At 45.8% G+C, this 18,504-nt stretch overlaps 1 protein-coding gene across 13 annotated transcripts in view; it reads left to right on the top strand.

Annotated features, from left to right (window-relative positions):
* Positions 1 to 18,504, top strand: part of LOC119974776 (peripheral-type benzodiazepine receptor-associated protein 1-like) — a 378,013-nt gene that overhangs the window by 98,667 nt on the left and 260,842 nt on the right. For 11 of the 13 annotated variants that reach the window (XM_038814006.1, XM_038814005.1, XM_038814000.1 and 8 more), the window contains exon 1: positions 7,613 to 8,110. The exons of the other annotated variants lie outside the window; for them this stretch is intronic. In XM_038814006.1, the coding sequence (XP_038669934.1) occupies positions 7,982 to 8,110 (129 nt within the window). In that variant the 5' untranslated portion in view covers positions 7,613 to 7,981. Of the gene's footprint in view, positions 1 to 7,612; positions 8,111 to 18,504 lie in introns of those variants that run through there. 13 annotated transcript variants of the gene reach the window in all.

The raw sequence follows: 18,504 nt of genomic DNA, 5'->3' as shown, positions 1-18,504 counted from the left end.
TCGTTATCAAGTCAAAATACAGATTAACAATGGAAGGTGTTCAAGAAAGAAAATGAGCTAAATACAGAACCAGGGTATTCCCCTACGACGCAAGAGCTCTACTTACTAAATAAAATGGTTCTGGTTGACAAAGTGCTAAGAATTGAATATAGATGTAGGCAACTGGGAGAGATACAGATAGCAGGAAAGGAAGACAAAAATTATAGATAAAAAGGAACATATAAAGAAACTTGTAGCGGATATAAGGATTAACCGAGGTTGGTAGCTTGAGTTGGCACATTTCCCACCTCAGCAGAGGTGGTAAAAAAGTAGATTATCAGACCCAATTTTAGCTCCAGGAGGTATGACTGGGTGTAAAGTCGGTGGTTCTTTCTCCCCCCCTTGCCACCCAACGCAGAAGCAGATCAAAGATGGCCACAGGGATGGTTAAGTATTGAGTAAGGCTGGTTAAAAGGCACACCAGGGTTCTCTGGGAATCTATCCTATTCATTTCATTAAACCTCAGGCCCTCTAGCTACCCACCACCACTCCCTAACACCCTCTGCCCATTCTTCATGCCCCCACCCCTACACCCTTCATGACAATTCACCCAGTATCCACCATCGGCAAACCTCCTTAGCCATGTTGAGATTAGATCAAATACAGTACTAAAATGTATTCAGCTTCAGTATTATAAAAAAACTTACAACCTGAAAGCCTATTCAAGAATGTGTAGACAAGACTTTTAAATTGCTTAAAGTGGTTAATCTCTTCAAAACAAACACAATTCTAGTCATTACCCCACATCAAAGAAAGCTAATCCTTTAATACTCTGAGCTTTACTTTAAACTGTGAATTTAGAATACCCCTGCTGAGATAATTATGACTTTTTGAAATCAAAACCCTTAGGGAAATGTAAACAAACAGCTATTGTAACTGCTAGAACAGTATTTTATAACGTCTCACTGACACCTTTTTTTTTAAAGTTAAGAGTAGAGCATTTAAAAAGATCACAGCAGTGAGACAGACCTCCCCACCCTTTAAGAGTCTTTACACCTATTCCATAAATTAATTACTCCTGCATGGATTAAGGCCCTTACAACAAAATAGGGTCTATTATGGCCCTGCTTAGTTCGCATTTCCTTCATGTGATTCACCCTCCACCATCTTTCCCTACCAGCAAAAGTGGGATCTGTTGGATATGGGGTAGGACATCTGCATCTGGGTCCCGCTTGGAAGATCAATGGAGTCTTCATGATTCTGTGAAACCCAACCCAAAGTTTTTATGATTATATGAGAAGAAAAAAGGTAGCCAAGGGTAATGTTGACCCTTTCAAACAGATATGGGAGGTATTTCAATGAAAATAAAGAAATGGCTGACTTGTCAAAGAGTTACTTTGTGTCAGTGTTCATGATAGAGGAAGAGCAGAGTATACCTGACATTCTTGGGAACTAATAATGAAGCAGAAATTGGTAGTATACCTGTTAAAATTAATGGAAGCAAGGAAACAATACTGGACAAAATAATGGCCCAAAATACTGCCAAATTCACAGGACCTGATGGTTTCTACCCCTGAATTTTAAAGGAAGTAGGTGATAAAATTGTGAATTCTTGAGCAATACCTTTTAAAGGACCCTCAATTCAGTAATTTTTAAACTATTTTTTACTTGTTTTGGGGGATGTGGCATTGCTGGCTAGGCCAGCACTTTTTTTGCCCAACCCTAATTGCCTTTGAGTTGGTGGTGAGCCGCTTTGTTGAACTGCTGAAGTCCATGTAGTGTAGGGACACCCATAGTGCTGTTAGGGAGGGAGTTCCCAGATTTAGACCTAGTCGTAGTGAAGGAACAACGATATCGTTCTAAGTCAGTGTGTGACTTGGAGTGGAACTTGCAAGTGGGGGTGTTTCCACATGGCTCATGCCCTTGTTCTAGTTTCTTCTAGATTGAAAAATTCCAAATGTAACCTATTAGTTAACATAAGGAAAGAGAGAATACAGGAAATTATAGACCAGTTTTAATAACATCTGTGTGGGGAGGTCGTTGGAAGCTATAATTAAGGACAGCGTGATTAGAGCTGATTAGAGAGGACCAATATAGATTTGTAAAGGATACATCATGTCTAACGAACTTAATTGAATTTTTCAGAAAGAAACCAGTGGTAGGAGGGGAACATGCAGTTTATATAGATTTCCGAAAGAGATTTAATCAAAGTTCCACATAAAAGACTGTTAACCAAAGTTTAAGCTCATGGAATTGTCGGCAAACTGTTGACCAGGTTAGAAGATTGGTTCAATAATAGAAGTAGTGATAATAGGTATGTACTCAATGTAAAGGAGTGATGAATGGCATCCCACGGGAATTTGTGCTTCAACTTTTCATGATACATTTTTGAATAATGTACTGGAGAGAGCTATGGATCTAAAGTTGCTGATGACACAGATTGGCTTGGTAAGTAATGTCGATTAGGCATAAAATTTCAAAGACGTAATTATGGATTAAGTGAGAAGGCAAGAATATTTTATCAAAACAAATAAGTGTGATGTCTCCCATTTTGGAACAAAAAAAGATATATCTGAGTATTTTTTAAATGGTGAAAAGCTAAGGTAAGTGGTGGTCCTGAAAGATTGTGGGATCCATGTACACATCCCTAAAATGTAGCAGTCAGGTACAAAAAAATTATGAAAAGGCTAATGGAATGTTCGCCTTAATATTTGAAGGGCTGGAATATAAAGATGAGAGAGTTTTGCTCCAGCTATACAAAACCCTGGTTAGACCAGATCTCGATTACTATGTACACTTCTGAGCACTACATTTCAGAAACAATGGCCAAATTTCTCCCGTTTTGAGACTAGATGTGGTTGAGGGCAGCCCCCCTACCCCACTTGGACCTCCACCCTTTCTCTCTGGATTGTTCATCCATCTCTTTCCCAGTAAATTATGTAGTATCCTTTTAATCCGCTTGTATGTGAGCTTTTCATGCAGGATTATTACAGTCCAGATCCCGTCCCTTTGGTCTTCCCTCTGCCTTGCATTGCTCTTCACTTTCATCCATCTCCTTGCCCCACCCGCCCTCCTCTCTCCTTGCATGGCCCAACTTCAACATTACCCCTTTGGCTTCGTCAGGCCTCCCACCCTCCAACCTCTCACCTCACACTCCATTCCCAGTCACATTGCAGACTTTTGTTGTGGTCGCTGCATGACTCCTGCAGTACAGTGCTGCCCAGACAGATACTGATGTGTGGACCAGGAAGGAAATCCCTGTACATCCTAACTCCATGTGCAGTACTGATCCAACTCAGTGACACAGGAGGATCCATGAGTCCAGCAGCATGGTGCAGTCCATGAAGCCAATCTCAGCATGGAGATGGAGGACAGGAACTGGTTTTCCCCGGCAGAGTGGTGAACAATGCATCAAGAGCAAAAAAGAACAATAGCAAACAGCTTTGTTGCACTCATCTCTAAACCTTTTGCAAACTGAGCACAGTCTTCTGCATGTGACCCTTTAGCAATTGAATTTGATGCCGCGTGATTTCCCTCTGCTGTGATGCAAGATTGGAAGATGGGACAGGACACTGGTGGGCAGATGTTTTTAACAAGCATTCATTCATGCGACGCAAATGATGGCAAATGGAGGTCGAGTCAACTACCAGGAGGATGACCGACTTGCCACTGGGAGAATTACAACATTATTTTATGCTGGCGGGTTTCTAACTTTTGACTCCTGCCAGATTCTCTGCGCCTGACTCCATTGGGAGAATTCCGCCCGATTATATTAGCGTGCATTGTCACTGGATCAGGTCAACCTGGGAGTATTGTATAAATGGTGGGTTGGACCTGAATCCGGTTTCCTCCAACATTTCTGTTTCCATCAATTTTTGCTGGCACGGGTTAAGGGTATGCATAAAACAGCACACACGCAGGACATTCCCACCCTTGCCAGCTACGTTGTGGGAGTGGACAGCCACTTACTCCTGGAATGCTGTGATTGACAGCCCACCTGGTGGAGATTAGAAAAAAACCACAGCCATCTGTTTTTGAAATTTCACCAGACTTAAATTTGTCTGGAGCTGTAATGGATTATTTTATAGCTAGGGCTATCACACATGCTAGGCTGAGATTCAAAAGTTCAAAAACCAGTTATCTCAGCAGGGGGCTGTGGCCACAGTTTGATTGACAGTTTTTAGAGAGTATTAAAGCATTCTCTGGCTGTGATGTGGCTATTGAAATAATTGTTTGTTTTTACAACAGATTAACCTCTCAAGGGGATTTTAAGGGGATTTGAACATTTTAAATGGCTTTGAGGATATCTGGGGGACATGAAGTATGAGGGGGCATGGAGGATATTGCGAGTACATGGAGAGAATATGAGGACATGGGACATGGGGGCATAGAGTGAGTATGGGGAATTTCAGAGGGCATGTCGAGCATGGAGGGGGGTTGAGGGGGCATGTGGAGTGTGTGGGAATGAGGCTTTAAGCATCTGACATTCATTATTAAAATTACCTGATATCCCAGTAAACAGGCATATGTTCTGGCTTTCCAGCTTTGTCATCTGCCTGCCTCCACTGCTGCCTCAGGCTTGTGTCCTGAGGTGGTGGGCCTGACTATCCTACCCCACACAAAATATAGTGGGCGGCAGCCTTTTTGAATGAAATGGGTCTGCTGAGTCCCGATTCTACTTTCCCACTTCAACAAAAATCCAGCCCATTGGCCTTGGAAGACACTTTCATCAGAATGTTATCAAGGTTACACGGATTTAAATTATTGCGAAAACTTACATAAACTAGATTTGTAGAATATAGAAGATTAAGGAGGGTTTTGATTTGGGTTTCTAGGATTTTGAAAGAAATTGGTATGGTACAGAGAAACATCTTCCATCGTTGAGGGCATCTAGGGCAAGGGGACCAATCCTTTAGAGTCATAGAATTTTACAGCACAGCAAGAGGCCTTACAGTCCAGAACCAGGCCAGTTAGGAAACATTGCTTTGCACATAGAGTGGTAGAAGTATTGAATTCTGCCAGAATTAACAATAATCAATATTTTTTTGTGAAGTAAGGGGAGTGGTGTGGTTAAGTGGAATTAAGACTTGGGTCAGCCATGATAGCACCAACAAGACCATGCATTTATATAACACTGTTGACACAGGAAAACTTCCCAAGGTTCCCACAGAATGGTGGAACAGGCTTCAGGGGCTGAATGGCCGACCCCTGTATTTCAAGGCTGACACCAATTGCATCAATTGGAGTTGAAGGTTAGAAAGTTCTGTCTATCAGCCTGTGAGAGTTTAATATATATTTTCCTTCTCCGGAAGACTTTGAAAGAAACTCGAGATTTATTTTTCAAAGCTTTTAATTCAGATGAATGACAGCTTAAATGTTAGTTAGTGTATTACAAATTGTGCTTTTCTGTTACGAACTCCACTCAGGTAAATAATATGTGAGAGGCAGTACCCATGAAGAGCATCACAGGTGGCCCTGTTTTCTTTTGTTGACTGTTAGTAAGAAATGAAGAGATTGTCTATACAGAATAAAATTCTGTTTATTGTCAGACATCTGGCAGCCATTTTTTGTTTGGTTTTGGTTGTATTTACCTTTTTTTTTGAGGTTTGAAATCCAGTGTCTTGGTTTTTCACCTTGTAAGTGGAGCACCTGGACCCCATTGCTAATTTGTAGGTCTGCCCCATCAGGTCTACCATCTGGTTTTTGTGTGGGCCTTCTGAATCCCAAACTTCCATGGACGGTATGGTAGCTGCTTCTGAGTACACCTTCTCTGCTCTGTAAACCTTGCCCTCACTGGGACTCGTAATCCTCATATCCTCTGATCCAACTGTGACCCTATTTTTATTATCTACCTCACCCAACCTGTACCTCTACTTTGACTGTGAGATAGATTTCAGTATGAAAAGGTGAAACCCCAGAAGTGCTGACTTAAAGTAATTTCTGTCAGTGCCTTTATATGTTACACATTGGATATGTTTTTTAAAATAAATTTAGAGTACCCAATTATTATTTGTTTTCAATTAAGGGGCAATTTAGCATGGCCAATCCACCTAATCTGCATACCTTTGGGTTGTGGGGGTGAAACCCACGCAGACATAGGGAGAATGTGCAAACTCCACGCGGACAGTGACCCAGGGCCGTGATTCGAACCAGGGTCTTCAGTGCTGCAGTCCCAGTGCTATCCATTGCGACGCATGCCGACCGCCACATTGGATATGTTGCTCTGCATATGTGGCGTGCACTTGCTGTCTGATCTGAAATGTAATCTGTGTTTCGGCACACACGCATACTAACATGTTACTCCTGGGAAAATTAGGTGAATTAGTATAGAGGGTCTAAGAGGTTTGCAGGTACACATTCAAAAAACATTAGAAGTAGCAACACATGTTAACAAGGCCATAAAAATGCACTGGGATTCATTTTAGAATACAGTTGAAAAGTGGGGAGTTGTTATGTTAAACACATATAGAAGTTTGGTTAGGCCACAGATTGAATCAATGTTTAACGAGAAACATCTTTACCCAGAGAGTGGCATATGGAATTTGCTACCACATGGAGCAGTGAGGTAAATAGCATAGATACCTTCAAGCTAGATAAGTACATGCGGGAGTGAGGAATAGAATGATATTCAGATAGGAATAGCTGAAGTGTGTAGTATTTGGCAGATGTGGTGTGAGGCAGCATGGTATGTAATGTCCTTCTGCTTCTCTGTGGAAAGTACATACATGAGATGTTCTTTCTCTCACTGTCCAGTTGTATTGTAATGGCAGGGCTATTGAGAGCAGCAAGTGTGTTAATTGTGGTTTCTTGGAATAATAGCTGCTTGTGAGGAAAGCTGCCAGCTACCCAATTACAGACTGAAACAGCATCTCCTTCTATGTGTTTGTATGTATTTTTTAGTTGGGACAAAGTATATATTGTGAATAGTAATTATTGTAAGTGCACTTTAAATGGAACCCTGCTCCTGTAGCTCGCACAAGTTCATTTTTATTCTGCTGCTACCAAGGGGTCCCAGCAGTGCACGTGAGGCTATAGATTGCTGTGGATGATGTTGAGACTGGTCTGTCCCACTGTGGACTGAAGATAAGATTCCTGTGTTTATTGCAGGCTGTCATTTGTTCCCCTGCGAGGGTTATATTTGTTTTTGTCTGTTTTCACCTGTCCCTTTTATTTGGATTGCAGTTGCAGATTATTCTCTGGCATCTTGGCAGGAGAGGGGCTGGTTTAGCACAGGGCTAAAGAGCTGGCTTTTAAAGAAGACCAAGGCAGGCCAGCAGCACGGTTCAATTCCCATACCAACCTCCCCAAACAGGCGCTGGAATGTGGTGACTAGGGGCTTTTCACAGTAACTTCATTTGAAGCCTACTTGTGACAATAAGCAATTTTCATTTCATTTTTTCATTACAGTGACTGGGACCATTTCTGAAGTGTGCTGAGGGCTGTGGCTTCAGTATTGCAGTGTGGTAACCTCTCTGATCAATAGCAAACACAGCATTCTAATACTGTAACCCGGGTAACGGGCACACACTGCCTGCTGATAGGCCAGCTCCGAGAGAAACACCGGATTGGTGGATTGCAGAAGGTGGCTATGAAGTGGTGGGTTTTAATGTTGATTAGTTCCAAATAGGGAAGCAGGAGGACAGCAGGTACATCTCTGACACTGCAGTGCAGCTTCAGATCTTCGTACGCTGTGGCTGAAGGAGCAGCAGCAGCATGCCGATTGATGGATGGGAGGGTGCTGAATAAATAGGCAGATGTGATGCACGCTGGCTGGCTGCAAGGAACCTGCTGTGTTGTGCGACAGATTCAAATACATAGTCCACTACCGAGACTCACTGTCTCTATAGAAACTGCAGATTGCCGCTCTTTGTGCTACCGACTGGGGAAAAAACAACCTGGAGTTGTGTGCTTGATGTATGACAGATTTGTGTTTATGATGGGATCAGTAGACGCTGGCAGCTGATGCAGGAGCTGTGAGCAGCCTTTTAATTCAGACCTGGGGATGGAGGCACGGACAGAGGAGGAGAGGCGGTCATCATCGCAGCATCTCTTTGTCACTGTTGAGAGGACGCCAGGACATCAGTCACTGTGTGAACATATTAATGGATGGGAAATGGAGGCTCTGCAGCCGGTAAGAGCTGTGTGTGGCATAGACGGGAATGCAGATGTGTCTGACAGACAGCGTTAGGTCACATGGCTGCTGTAGGGTTTGAACTGAGTGTGACTGGCTGTCCCAGCTGCAGGGGACTGCGCAAATCTAGTGGCGGACTTGCGAGGCAGTGGGGCAAATTAGCTCAAAGTGCGTGCTTTTTGTTCCTGCAAAACCCAGGAACCTGATGTCCACAATCAGAAAACCATGACAAAACTGACAATATTTTTTTTCATCGAAATTTAAAACAACAAAAATTTAAAGTAATGGTTTCTCCACAAAATATTGCAGCTGCCTGGTTTAGGTCTTTGCTAATCCCTTAAAGCAAGTGTTACAGAACAATCTCTGCCAGTTACTATTTATCTTAGAAGCAAACTGAAGGGTATTGACCGGCATAAAGTAGGCGTTGAAACATTCTGCTGCGTTAGTGAAGGCAGGCCAACAGTTTTAGGAAATGGACAGAGACCCAAGATGTTTAATGTGTGGATATCTGTCTTTCATCATTCTGTGGTTTTGTGTCCCTCCCCCATCCCTATTGCGATGATTTCGATTCAGGCAGAACATAGTTTTCACCTGTCCCAGTTAAAGAGTGCTGTTGTGCAGTCATACACAGAGTTCACAATAACCTGACAATATGAGGGGTGTAATTTTAAAATATGATACTTTGACAGTCATTGTGGCCCAAAATGGAATGAAGTGGAACTGAAGAGAACCTATTCACTGCCATCAAAACCATGCTAGTGCAGGAGAAACATCCAGAGAGATAACACTGCGCAGAGTGTTAATCAATTGATTAGCTGTATATCACAATTCACTTTGAAAACTGTACAGTCAAGAAACTGGTGGTATTCTTAAAATCCTAACGTGTGCTATGCAATTTCAACAATGCATGTTGTCCATGCTTTCTCTTGGTTAATGTAGAATGAATTTGGTAGACCGAGAATAATCAAATCACAAATATAATTCTTTAGAGCTGAGTTTACCAAGCATCAGCTCAATAAACTATCATGGGCATTGATATATTCCGGTACATTTTTGTTAACCAAAGGTTTTAAATGATATAGGGCCAGTGCAGGTATATGGAGTTAGGACAGCGATCGGCCATGATCTCATTGAGTGGTGAAGCAGGCTCAAGCAATTAAATTGCTTATTTCTGTTCCTCTATCTGCTTTGACACATGCCTTTGACAAAAGAAGCAATGTCAAGGCAAATTAAAAGAACAAAACTGTCCCCCTACAACCTCTCTATTTGTGATACTTGCTATTATATACTGGAGCTTCCATCCTGTGATTTCATGGTGGCATCTGAACTCCTTAATTATAGTAGCCAGACAATCAGCTATTTTCTATATATCATTGACAGAATACTTGAACAGAATTATATATAGATATATGTGTATATGATTAGTCCATCAGACTATGTTTCTTTCTGCATTAATCTTGTATTTATGGGAATACCTAAGCGCAACCTATATGTTTGAACTGTAGGGCAGAAATTGTGAGACTCAGTTGTCAACATGGCATTTTGAAAAAAGATAGGTCTGCTGAGTGCCACATTGGGGCACAATTGCTGTTAACCCATTTCCCAAAAAAGCTCCAGGCTAGAAATTCAGCATTGCAATTTCTGCCCTAGTCTCTGTCCAGTTGCATCAGCATCCCCTGTCATATCTTGCAGTCTCCTGTTCTTGCAGTGCACTGCAGTTGTATGCTTTATTGCATACATTATGCCGCTTCTTAAACAAGGCAATACCAATGGGTTTATGAGTGGTGACAGGCCTTCTCTCCGTGTCGGTGAAAGCACTCCCTGGGGAAATGTGAATACTGTATTCTGCCGAATATAATGAGGTAACTTGATCTGGCTTAAGAGTGCTCAGAGGGAACATTGTGACATTGTTATTGGCTGAATCTTTTTTAAAAATGCCATTGAAGAGCATATGCATGCACTTACATGGTGGCATGTATGCTGAAGTAAGTATCTGTATTGCTGCAAGTTTTAATTGCAATCCATAAATACATGGTTCACATCCAGATATGCACTTTATGTACTGCAGCATAGGTCTCTATTGAAACAACTTTCAATCGTATCCTCCGAAAGGTCATCTCTCTCTCCTTCGCACACCTGAGTTTTCTCTTTTCCAGTTTAAAATCAGGGAGTAAATTAATCCTAAGTGGCATTCTCTTTAATGATTGATATTAACACAGGGTTTTAGTCCCTACACTATATATATATATATATATATATACAGGTGATTTTGTTTAAAGGTTGCTTTGCATGTAACTGCACTTTGGCTACATTCTTTACTCCAATGTGCTTCAAGTTAACAAACATTAAAGGTTGGGAAGCAAGGTTATCTCTGCAGGTGTTAAGAAGTAGAGCATGTACCTATGTATTAAAAATCTTGTTTGCATCCAATTGTTTCCATCTTTTTCCACGATGAATTCCCTTGTCCAAACTTATATTGCCTCTGTAAACTTGTCTCATTGTAAATGTATTCTCCCACTAGTGGAGATTTTATAGTGCTACTTTTGACTGGTGCAATTACAGTGCAACAAAGTTTTCATAAACAGTTTCAATTATAAATATGACACAGAAATTTATTATCTAGAATTACACAGACGTTACAGCACATAGACAGGTGTTACAGACAGGAGGGAGGTTTAAACATCCCTGATTCTTCCTCTCATTACCTATCTGTAAACTGAAAGCTGGTTTTATTTTCTGATTTTCTCCTTTGGGACACCACTGTCTTGCAGCTCATCAACTAGCTGAGGCGTCTCCCTCACCATCTGCATGTCTACTTGGGACCCTTCCCTGTTCTCCCTCTAAGGTTGTGTAGATGGTGTGGGCAAGCCAGACTTGCTGCTCATCTGGCAAGGGCGTATAAGCTTCTTTCTTTCTAAATGGGTCCTCCCGGGCCGGGACCATTTTGTGTCCCTGTTCTGCCCATGTATCTGGACATATTGGGTGGTATAGTAGGGTAACAGTGGTTAGCACTGTTGCTTCATAGCTCCAGGGTCCCAGGTTCGATTCCCGGCTTGGGTCACTGTCTGTGTGGAGTCTGCACGTTCTCCCCGTGTCTGCATGGGTTTCCTCTGGGTGCTCTGGTTTCCTCCCACAGTCCAAAGATGTGCAGGTTAGGTGGATTGGCAATGCTAAATTGCCCTTAGTGCCCAAAAAGGTTAGGCTGGGTTACGGGGATATGGTGGAGGTGTGGGCTTAATTAGGGTGCTCTTTCCAAGGGCCGGTGCAGACTTGATGGGCCGAATGACCTCCTTCTGCACTGTAAATGCAGTGATTCTATGATATCCTCGTTCGTAGGTGTTGGGCTAGCTTTGGCTGCTTTCAATTCCTTTATCCCATCATGGGAAGTGGGCATTGCTGGCTGGGCCAGCATTTATTGCCCATCCCTTTTTAAACAGTCAACCACATTGCTGTGGGTCTGGAGTCACGTGTTGGCCAGACCAGGTAAGGATGACAGATTTCCTTCCCTAAAGGACATTAGTGAACCAGATGGGTTTTTACAACAATCAACAATGGTTTCATGGTCATCATCAGACTTTTAATTCCAGATTTCTTTTCATTGAATTCAAATTTCACCATCTGCACTGGTGGGATTTGAACCTGGGTCCCGAGAGCATTACTCTGGTTTCTGGATTATTAGTCCAGTAACAATACCACTGCATCACTGCCTCCCCAAAAACTGGGTGATGTGGAGATGCCGGCATTGGACTGGGGTGAGCACAGTAAGAAGTCTTACAACACCAGGTTAAAGTCCAACATGTTTGTTTCAAATACTAGCTTTTGCCTGAGGAAGGAGCAGTGCTCCGAAAGCTAGTGTTTGAAACAAACATGTTGGACTTTAACCTGGTGTTGTAAGACTTCTTACTAAAACTGGGTGAGGCTGTTTCTTCACCGGCTCTGGGGATATTTGGGTAGCCAGACCTCCTGCTCACCCAGATCCTTTCTGTGCTGAATCACTTGTTTTCTTTCAGTCTCTGGCTACATGGGCATCTCTCTCACTATTTTGTTCCCTACTTTAGGTCTTCCCTGGTTCTTATATAATTTAGGGATATTTGGGGAATTGATTTCAGATTCTAGGAGCCTTCTCTGGACCCCATATAATTTTACTGGCCTGGCTTCAGCCTTGCTACCTTTGAGCAACTCTTGCTTGAAGTCCTTGGGAGCTATTCCACCCATCTGGGCCTTGTGACTTTTCTGCCCTGCTACAGATTTCTGCTGCTTTGCATGTGAGCCTGGTGAATAACCTTGAACTGTATCAGGCTGAGCCTGGCACATGATGTGGACTGATACAGATCAAGGTTATTCACTGGGCTCACATGATAGTGGCTCGGATGAACGGGTTCTTTGGGGTAGAAGATAGGTGTGCAAGGTGTGTGTGGGGGGGCAACGAACCATGTCCATATGTTCTGGGCATGCCCGAAGCTTAGGGGATTCTGGCAGGGGTTTGTGGATGTCATGTCCAAGGTGTTGAAAGCAACAGTGGCACTGAGTCCTGATGTGACGATTTTCAGAGTGTTGGAAGACCCGGGAATCCAGGAGGATTCCTTTGCTTCCCTGGTAGCCCAGAGACGGATACTATTAGCTTGCAGGGACTACAAGCCCCCAAAGTCTAAGTGACAGGGCCCCACATGGCTAAGTGACATGGCTAGCTTTCTTTGTTTGGAGAAAATCAAGTTCGCCTTGAGAGGGTCAATGTTGGAATTCGTCCGGAGGTGGCAGCCGCTTGTCGACTTCCTTGGGGAAAATTAACCATCAGCAGAAAGGTGGGGGGTCGGGATTTAGTTTCGTTTAGAGTAGGGGGTTAGTAAAGGTGGGACCTGTAAGGGAGGATGACGGCTTTTGCATTATGTTTATATTTTTATTTTCATGTATGTTGCTTATTTGATTGTTGTTATAAAACCATAAAAACCTCAATAAAATGTTTATAAAAAAAGAAAGATATGCAGGTTAGGTAAGGTTATGGGAGAGTGGGCATTGGTGGGAATCTCTTTCAGAGCGTCAATGTAGACTCCCTTCTCCCACCCACATTATGGAAACTACTCTGTCCTGTATCCCCCTTGACGGTAGGAGCGGGAAGGTTGAGACCTGCCTGCGTAGGAAGTCCCGTGCCTGCAGGTACCTAAACTCATTTCCTCTCGTCAATCCAAATTTCGCCTCCAGGTCCTTCAGGCTAAAAGAGTTCCCCTCTCTAAACATATCTCCCATCCTCTCAATCCCTGCTCTCTGCCATCTCCGGAACCCTCCATCCAACCTTCCTGAGACAAACCGGTGATTATTACAGATTGGAGACCAGACCGATGCTCCCTCCGCTCCCACATGTCTTCTCCATTGCCCCCAGACTCTCTAGGCCGCCACCACCACAGGGCTGGTGGAGTACCGTGCCGGCGGGAATGGCAGAGGCGCCCCCAGACTAGTGCCCTTGCATAATGCCGCCTCCACTTGCTCCCACACTGAGAGCCTCATTGAGTGTCCTCAATAACAGCGACCCTAATATCCCAGAGATCTTTTTGTAGAACTCCACTGGGTACCCGTCCAGCCCCGGGGCTTTACCCAACTGCATGGTCTTCGGCACCTCTGCTATTTCCTCCAACCCGATCGGGGCCCCCAGCTCTTCTACCAACCCCCCACCCACCTTCGGAAACTTCAGCCCCCCTAAAAAGTGCCTCATCCCCTCCAGCCCAGCTGGGGGTTCCGACTCATACAACCTGCTGTAAAACTCCTTGAACGCCTTATTAACCCCTGCTGAATCTCCGACCAGGTTCCCGTCCCCGTCTTTTACTTTCCCTATCTCCCTGGCTGCCTCCCTCTTTCTAAGCTGCTGGGCAAGCATTCTGCTGGCCTTCTCTCCATATTCATAAATCGCCTTCCTCAGCTGCTCCACCTCTTTTGCTGTAGTTAACAAGCCAAACTCCGCCTGTAGCCTCCGTTGCTCCCTTAGAAGCCCTGCCTCTGGGGTCTCCACATACCTCCTGTCGACCTGCAGTATCTCCTTTATCAGTCGGTCCGTCTCTGCTCTGTCTGCCTTCTCCCTGTGGGCCCGTATCGAGATCAGCTCCCCTCTAACCACCCGCCTTCAATGCCTCCTAGACCACTGCCGCCGAAACTTCACCCGTGTCGTTAACTTCCAGGTGGTTCTGAATACACTTCCCCAGCCGCCCGCACACCTCCTCATCAGCTAAAAGTCCCACATTCAGCCTCCAGTGTGGGCACTGGCCACTCTCCTTGCTAACCTGTAGGTCAACCTAGTGCAGGGCATAATCTGAGATTGTAATCGCCGAATACCCCATGTCCACTACCCCCGTCAGTAGAGCCCTGTTCAGAATTTAAAAAGTCAATCCGGGAGTACACTTTATGCACATGTGAGTAGAAGGAGAATGCCTTCACTCTCGGCCACCCAACTCTCCATGGGTCCACCCCCCCCCCCCCCCCCCCCCCCCCCCATTTGCTCCATCAACCCCTTTAGCTCCTTTTGCCATTGCTGGCACCCTGCCTGTGCTTGAGCTCGACCGGTCTAGCCCAGGGTTGATGACTGTGTTAAAGTACCCCCCCATGACCAACTTATGCGAATCCAGGTCCGGGATCTTCCCCAACATCCTCTTTATAAACTCCACATCATCCCAATTTGGCGCGTACACAAATCACGAATACCACCGGCAGCCCCTCCAGCTTCCCACTGACCATAATGTACCAGCCCCCCACATCCACAACTATTCTTCCCACCTCGAATGACACTCGCTTGTTAATCAGGATCGCGACCCCTCTAGTCTTAGAGACCAGCCCCGAGTGAAAAATCTGTCCGACCCATCCCTTCCTTAATCTAATCTGATCAGTTACTCTGAGGTGCATCTCCTGTAACATTACCACGTCCGCCATCAGTCCCCTCAAATGTGCGAACACGCATCTTACGTCCAGATGATCAGCCTGGTCGGGGGGCTTATTGCCACCCCCTTTGCCGACGAGCCATCACCTTTCTTGGGCCATTCTCCAGCCCGCGCCCCACGCATCCGCCGGCCCGTCCCCAGACAGCCTCCGCTCCCAACCTCATTTTTGTCCCACAGCAAATGTCCCTCCCCCATCAGCAAAATATTCCCACCGCCCCCCCCACCCCCCCAGTAACAGCACTATGTAAAGCAACCATTCACCAAGCATAACATCAGCTCACTCCCCACTGCGTTTCTCTGAGCTAGCCCGCCCAGCCAGCTTGGTGACCCCCGCCCATGGCGCCAGACATTGTCCCACCTATTGTTCCCCCCCCCTTGCTCGGACACACATATGCAAACAAAAAACAATCCCAACACAATTGCCTGAAAAAACCCCACAAAAAACAAAGAAAAGATTAAACAGAAGATCCAATGTCAAACATTCACACCTCCATCCCCCATCAGTGTAAATGTAAACTTTAACTCACACAGCTCTGCAACAAGCCCCAGATCAATACAGAAGGCATTACAAATAACGTCTGAAAAGAAGAAACTTTTTTTAACATGAGCGCTGCCGCAAAGTTACTCTGAGGTGCATCTCCTGCCACCAGCCCTTTCCTTCTAGCTTCCTCGAACGGCTCAAAATAAAAATGGTGCACCTTATACGTGACCCAAGACGGGCTGGATACAGCAGTCCAAACATAATGGGCGCGATTCTCCGATGCCGCGCGGCATAGGGAAAGCCGTCGTGAACTCGGCCGAGTTTCACGGCGGCGTCAGAGGCTGCTCCTCGCCCCCTATTCTCTCCCGGGGGGGGGGGGGGGGGGGGGCTAGGAGCGCCATTTCAAGAAACTCGGCCGCCGGGCCTTGACGCTTGCGTCAAAGCGGCGCACCGAGAATGACGCGACGGCGGCGCCTAAGTGACATCAACTGCGTATGCGCAGGTTGGCCGGCTCCAACCTGCGCATGCCGGTTGCCGTCTTCCCCTCCGCTGCCCCGCAAGACGTGGCGGCTTGATCTTGCGGGGCGGCGGAGCGGAAAGAGTGCGTCCCTTGGAGACGCCGGCCCGACAATCGGTGGGCACCGATCGCGGGCCAGTCCCCTCCCGAGCACGGCCGTGGTGCTCGATCCCCTCTCCGCCCCTCACAGGCCCCAAACATACCTTTCGCGCGATGTTCACGCCGGCAGCAAGCAGGTGTGGTTTGCACCGGCGTGAACAGGTCGGGAACGTCAGGCCGCTCGGCCCATCCGGGCTGGAGAATTGCCAGTCGCCGTGAAAAACGGCGACCGGCGATTCCGCACACACCATTTTGGGGGGGTTGGGAGAATCGCGGGGGGTGCCAGGGCGGCATGTCATGATTCGTCCGGCCTTCCCGTGATTCTCCCACCCGGCGTGGGGAGCGGAGAATCGCGCCCAACCTTTTTCTTGAAAAGGTCGACTTTATTTGGTTGAACCCCACTCTTATCCTGGCCACCTCTGCACTCAGATCCTGATAGATCCGCAGGACACTATTCTCCCATTTACAGCTCCGAGTCTGCCTGGCCCACCGTAAAATACGCTCCTTGTCCAGGTACCTGTGGAATCTCTGCACCATTGCCCTCGGCGGGGGGTGAGCGTACGGGGCACGTGGCTTCCTCGCGAGCGCTCTGTGAGCCCTGTCCGCCTCCAACGGTCGGGAGAACGTCCCATCCCTCAGTCAGCGCCTTCTCCACTTTCTGGATCGCCCGGTATTGAGCATCCAATCTAAGTTCCAGCCGCGCAGTCGATTCCTTAATCGGGTCCAAGCATTCCTGTTTCTGCTTGGCGAAGCCCTCCTGAATGAACTGCATCAGCTGCTCCGTCGACCGCTGGGTCGTCAAGCCAGGCCCCGGTCGTCCGCCATGCTTTCTCCCCCTGCGGCTTCAGCCCAAGGCTTCTCTGTTCGCCTATTTCTTCCTTTGCAAGCACTTCTGGGGTGTCTCTCCATGCACTGATGTAGGAATCTACTTCATAATTGCCTCCACCATCAATTTACCGAACCAAGTCCGACAAAAAATCGGGGGGAAAGGTCCAAAGGTCCGACCCGAGCGGGAGCCACCAAATGTGCAACCTACTAATTTACACCCAACAATAAACAGCAATCAGTAATGAATGCAATGTCAATCCCCATATCAATAACAACAATCCTATCCTCCCAACAAACCCCCAAACATTAGCCCGCATGTTAACATAAACAAATGACAAAAGGAATTGGGAATCACACATAGTCACCATTAACACATACAGTGCCGCACCCCCCAACCCTCCCAGCACCCCGCACTAATGTTTGATGTAATCCAATTCTCGAAAGTGCATAATGAATAATGCCCATGAATTACAGAACCCCTCCATCCTTCCCCTCAGTTCAAATTTTACCTTCTCAAGAGTCAATAATTCCAGCAGGTCCCCCTGCCACACCAGGGCACAGGATGGGGAGGTTGATCTCCACCCTAACAGGATCTGCTTTCGGGTGATCAACGAGCCAAAGGTTACAACATCTGCCGCCGCACCTGTTTCCAATACCGGCTTGTCCGACATCCCGAATATGGCCCCCTGAGGGTCCGGGTCCAGTTTCACGTGCACCACTTTCGAAATTACCCTAAAATCCTCCTTCCAGCAATCCTCCAGCTTTGACAGGACCAAAACATATGAACGTGGTTTGCTGGGGGGAGAAGGCATGTTGAGATTAATTAGTCTTGAAGACGCAAATACAGAAGTTCCAATATACCAGTGATCACTTTGTAGATGAGGGTGAGGCAATTTGGAACTTGAGCAGAGCTCTTTCTGCTACTACTTGTTAGATGGTAAATTGTAGACAATGACAGGCTGCTTGCCTGGAGTCCTGCTTCTCTTCTGAGATCAAACAGTAGGTGAAGATAAAACCCAAAAGCTGTATAATTAAAATACAGCTCATGTATTGGTCATGTGACAGGGTGGTTTCAGGTAGAGCCATTCTGTTAACGAAGCCCCTGGTTGAAACACATTGTGCTTTGGAGCAGGTAATGGTAGGGTCATTAGCATACTATTGATGATAAAGAGCTACAAACAGCTGCATTTGCCCATAGCTGGCTGGGACAGTGATGTCTGCTAATCCATTGTGTTGGCTTGGCTGGAATACTTAAATGATGCAAGGGGTGTTACATTACAGTGAGCTTCATGTGTTAGCCTTTTTTCAGTTTCAGACTGATCCAGATATCCAGAAGCCAACACGTGATCAGCTGGAGCCATTTTATCAGCCCATCAACTGTCCACTTTGAAAAATAATTTATTAAAGCAGCCAGGCTGACAGAGATATATTTTTGTTTTCCTCCCTATACTCTGGTTAGGTCACAGACCATTTGACCCAAGTGGTCTGTGTTGTTGTTGTTATTACAAGTCACCACCCACTCTAATTCATCTAATGCTGCCTGCACATC

This window comes from Scyliorhinus canicula, chromosome 12, assembly GCF_902713615.1.
Source record: "Scyliorhinus canicula chromosome 12, sScyCan1.1, whole genome shotgun sequence".
In the NCBI taxonomy this organism is placed as follows: Eukaryota; Metazoa; Chordata; class Chondrichthyes; order Carcharhiniformes; family Scyliorhinidae; genus Scyliorhinus; species Scyliorhinus canicula.
This window is presented reverse-complemented; position numbering and strand designations above follow the sequence as displayed.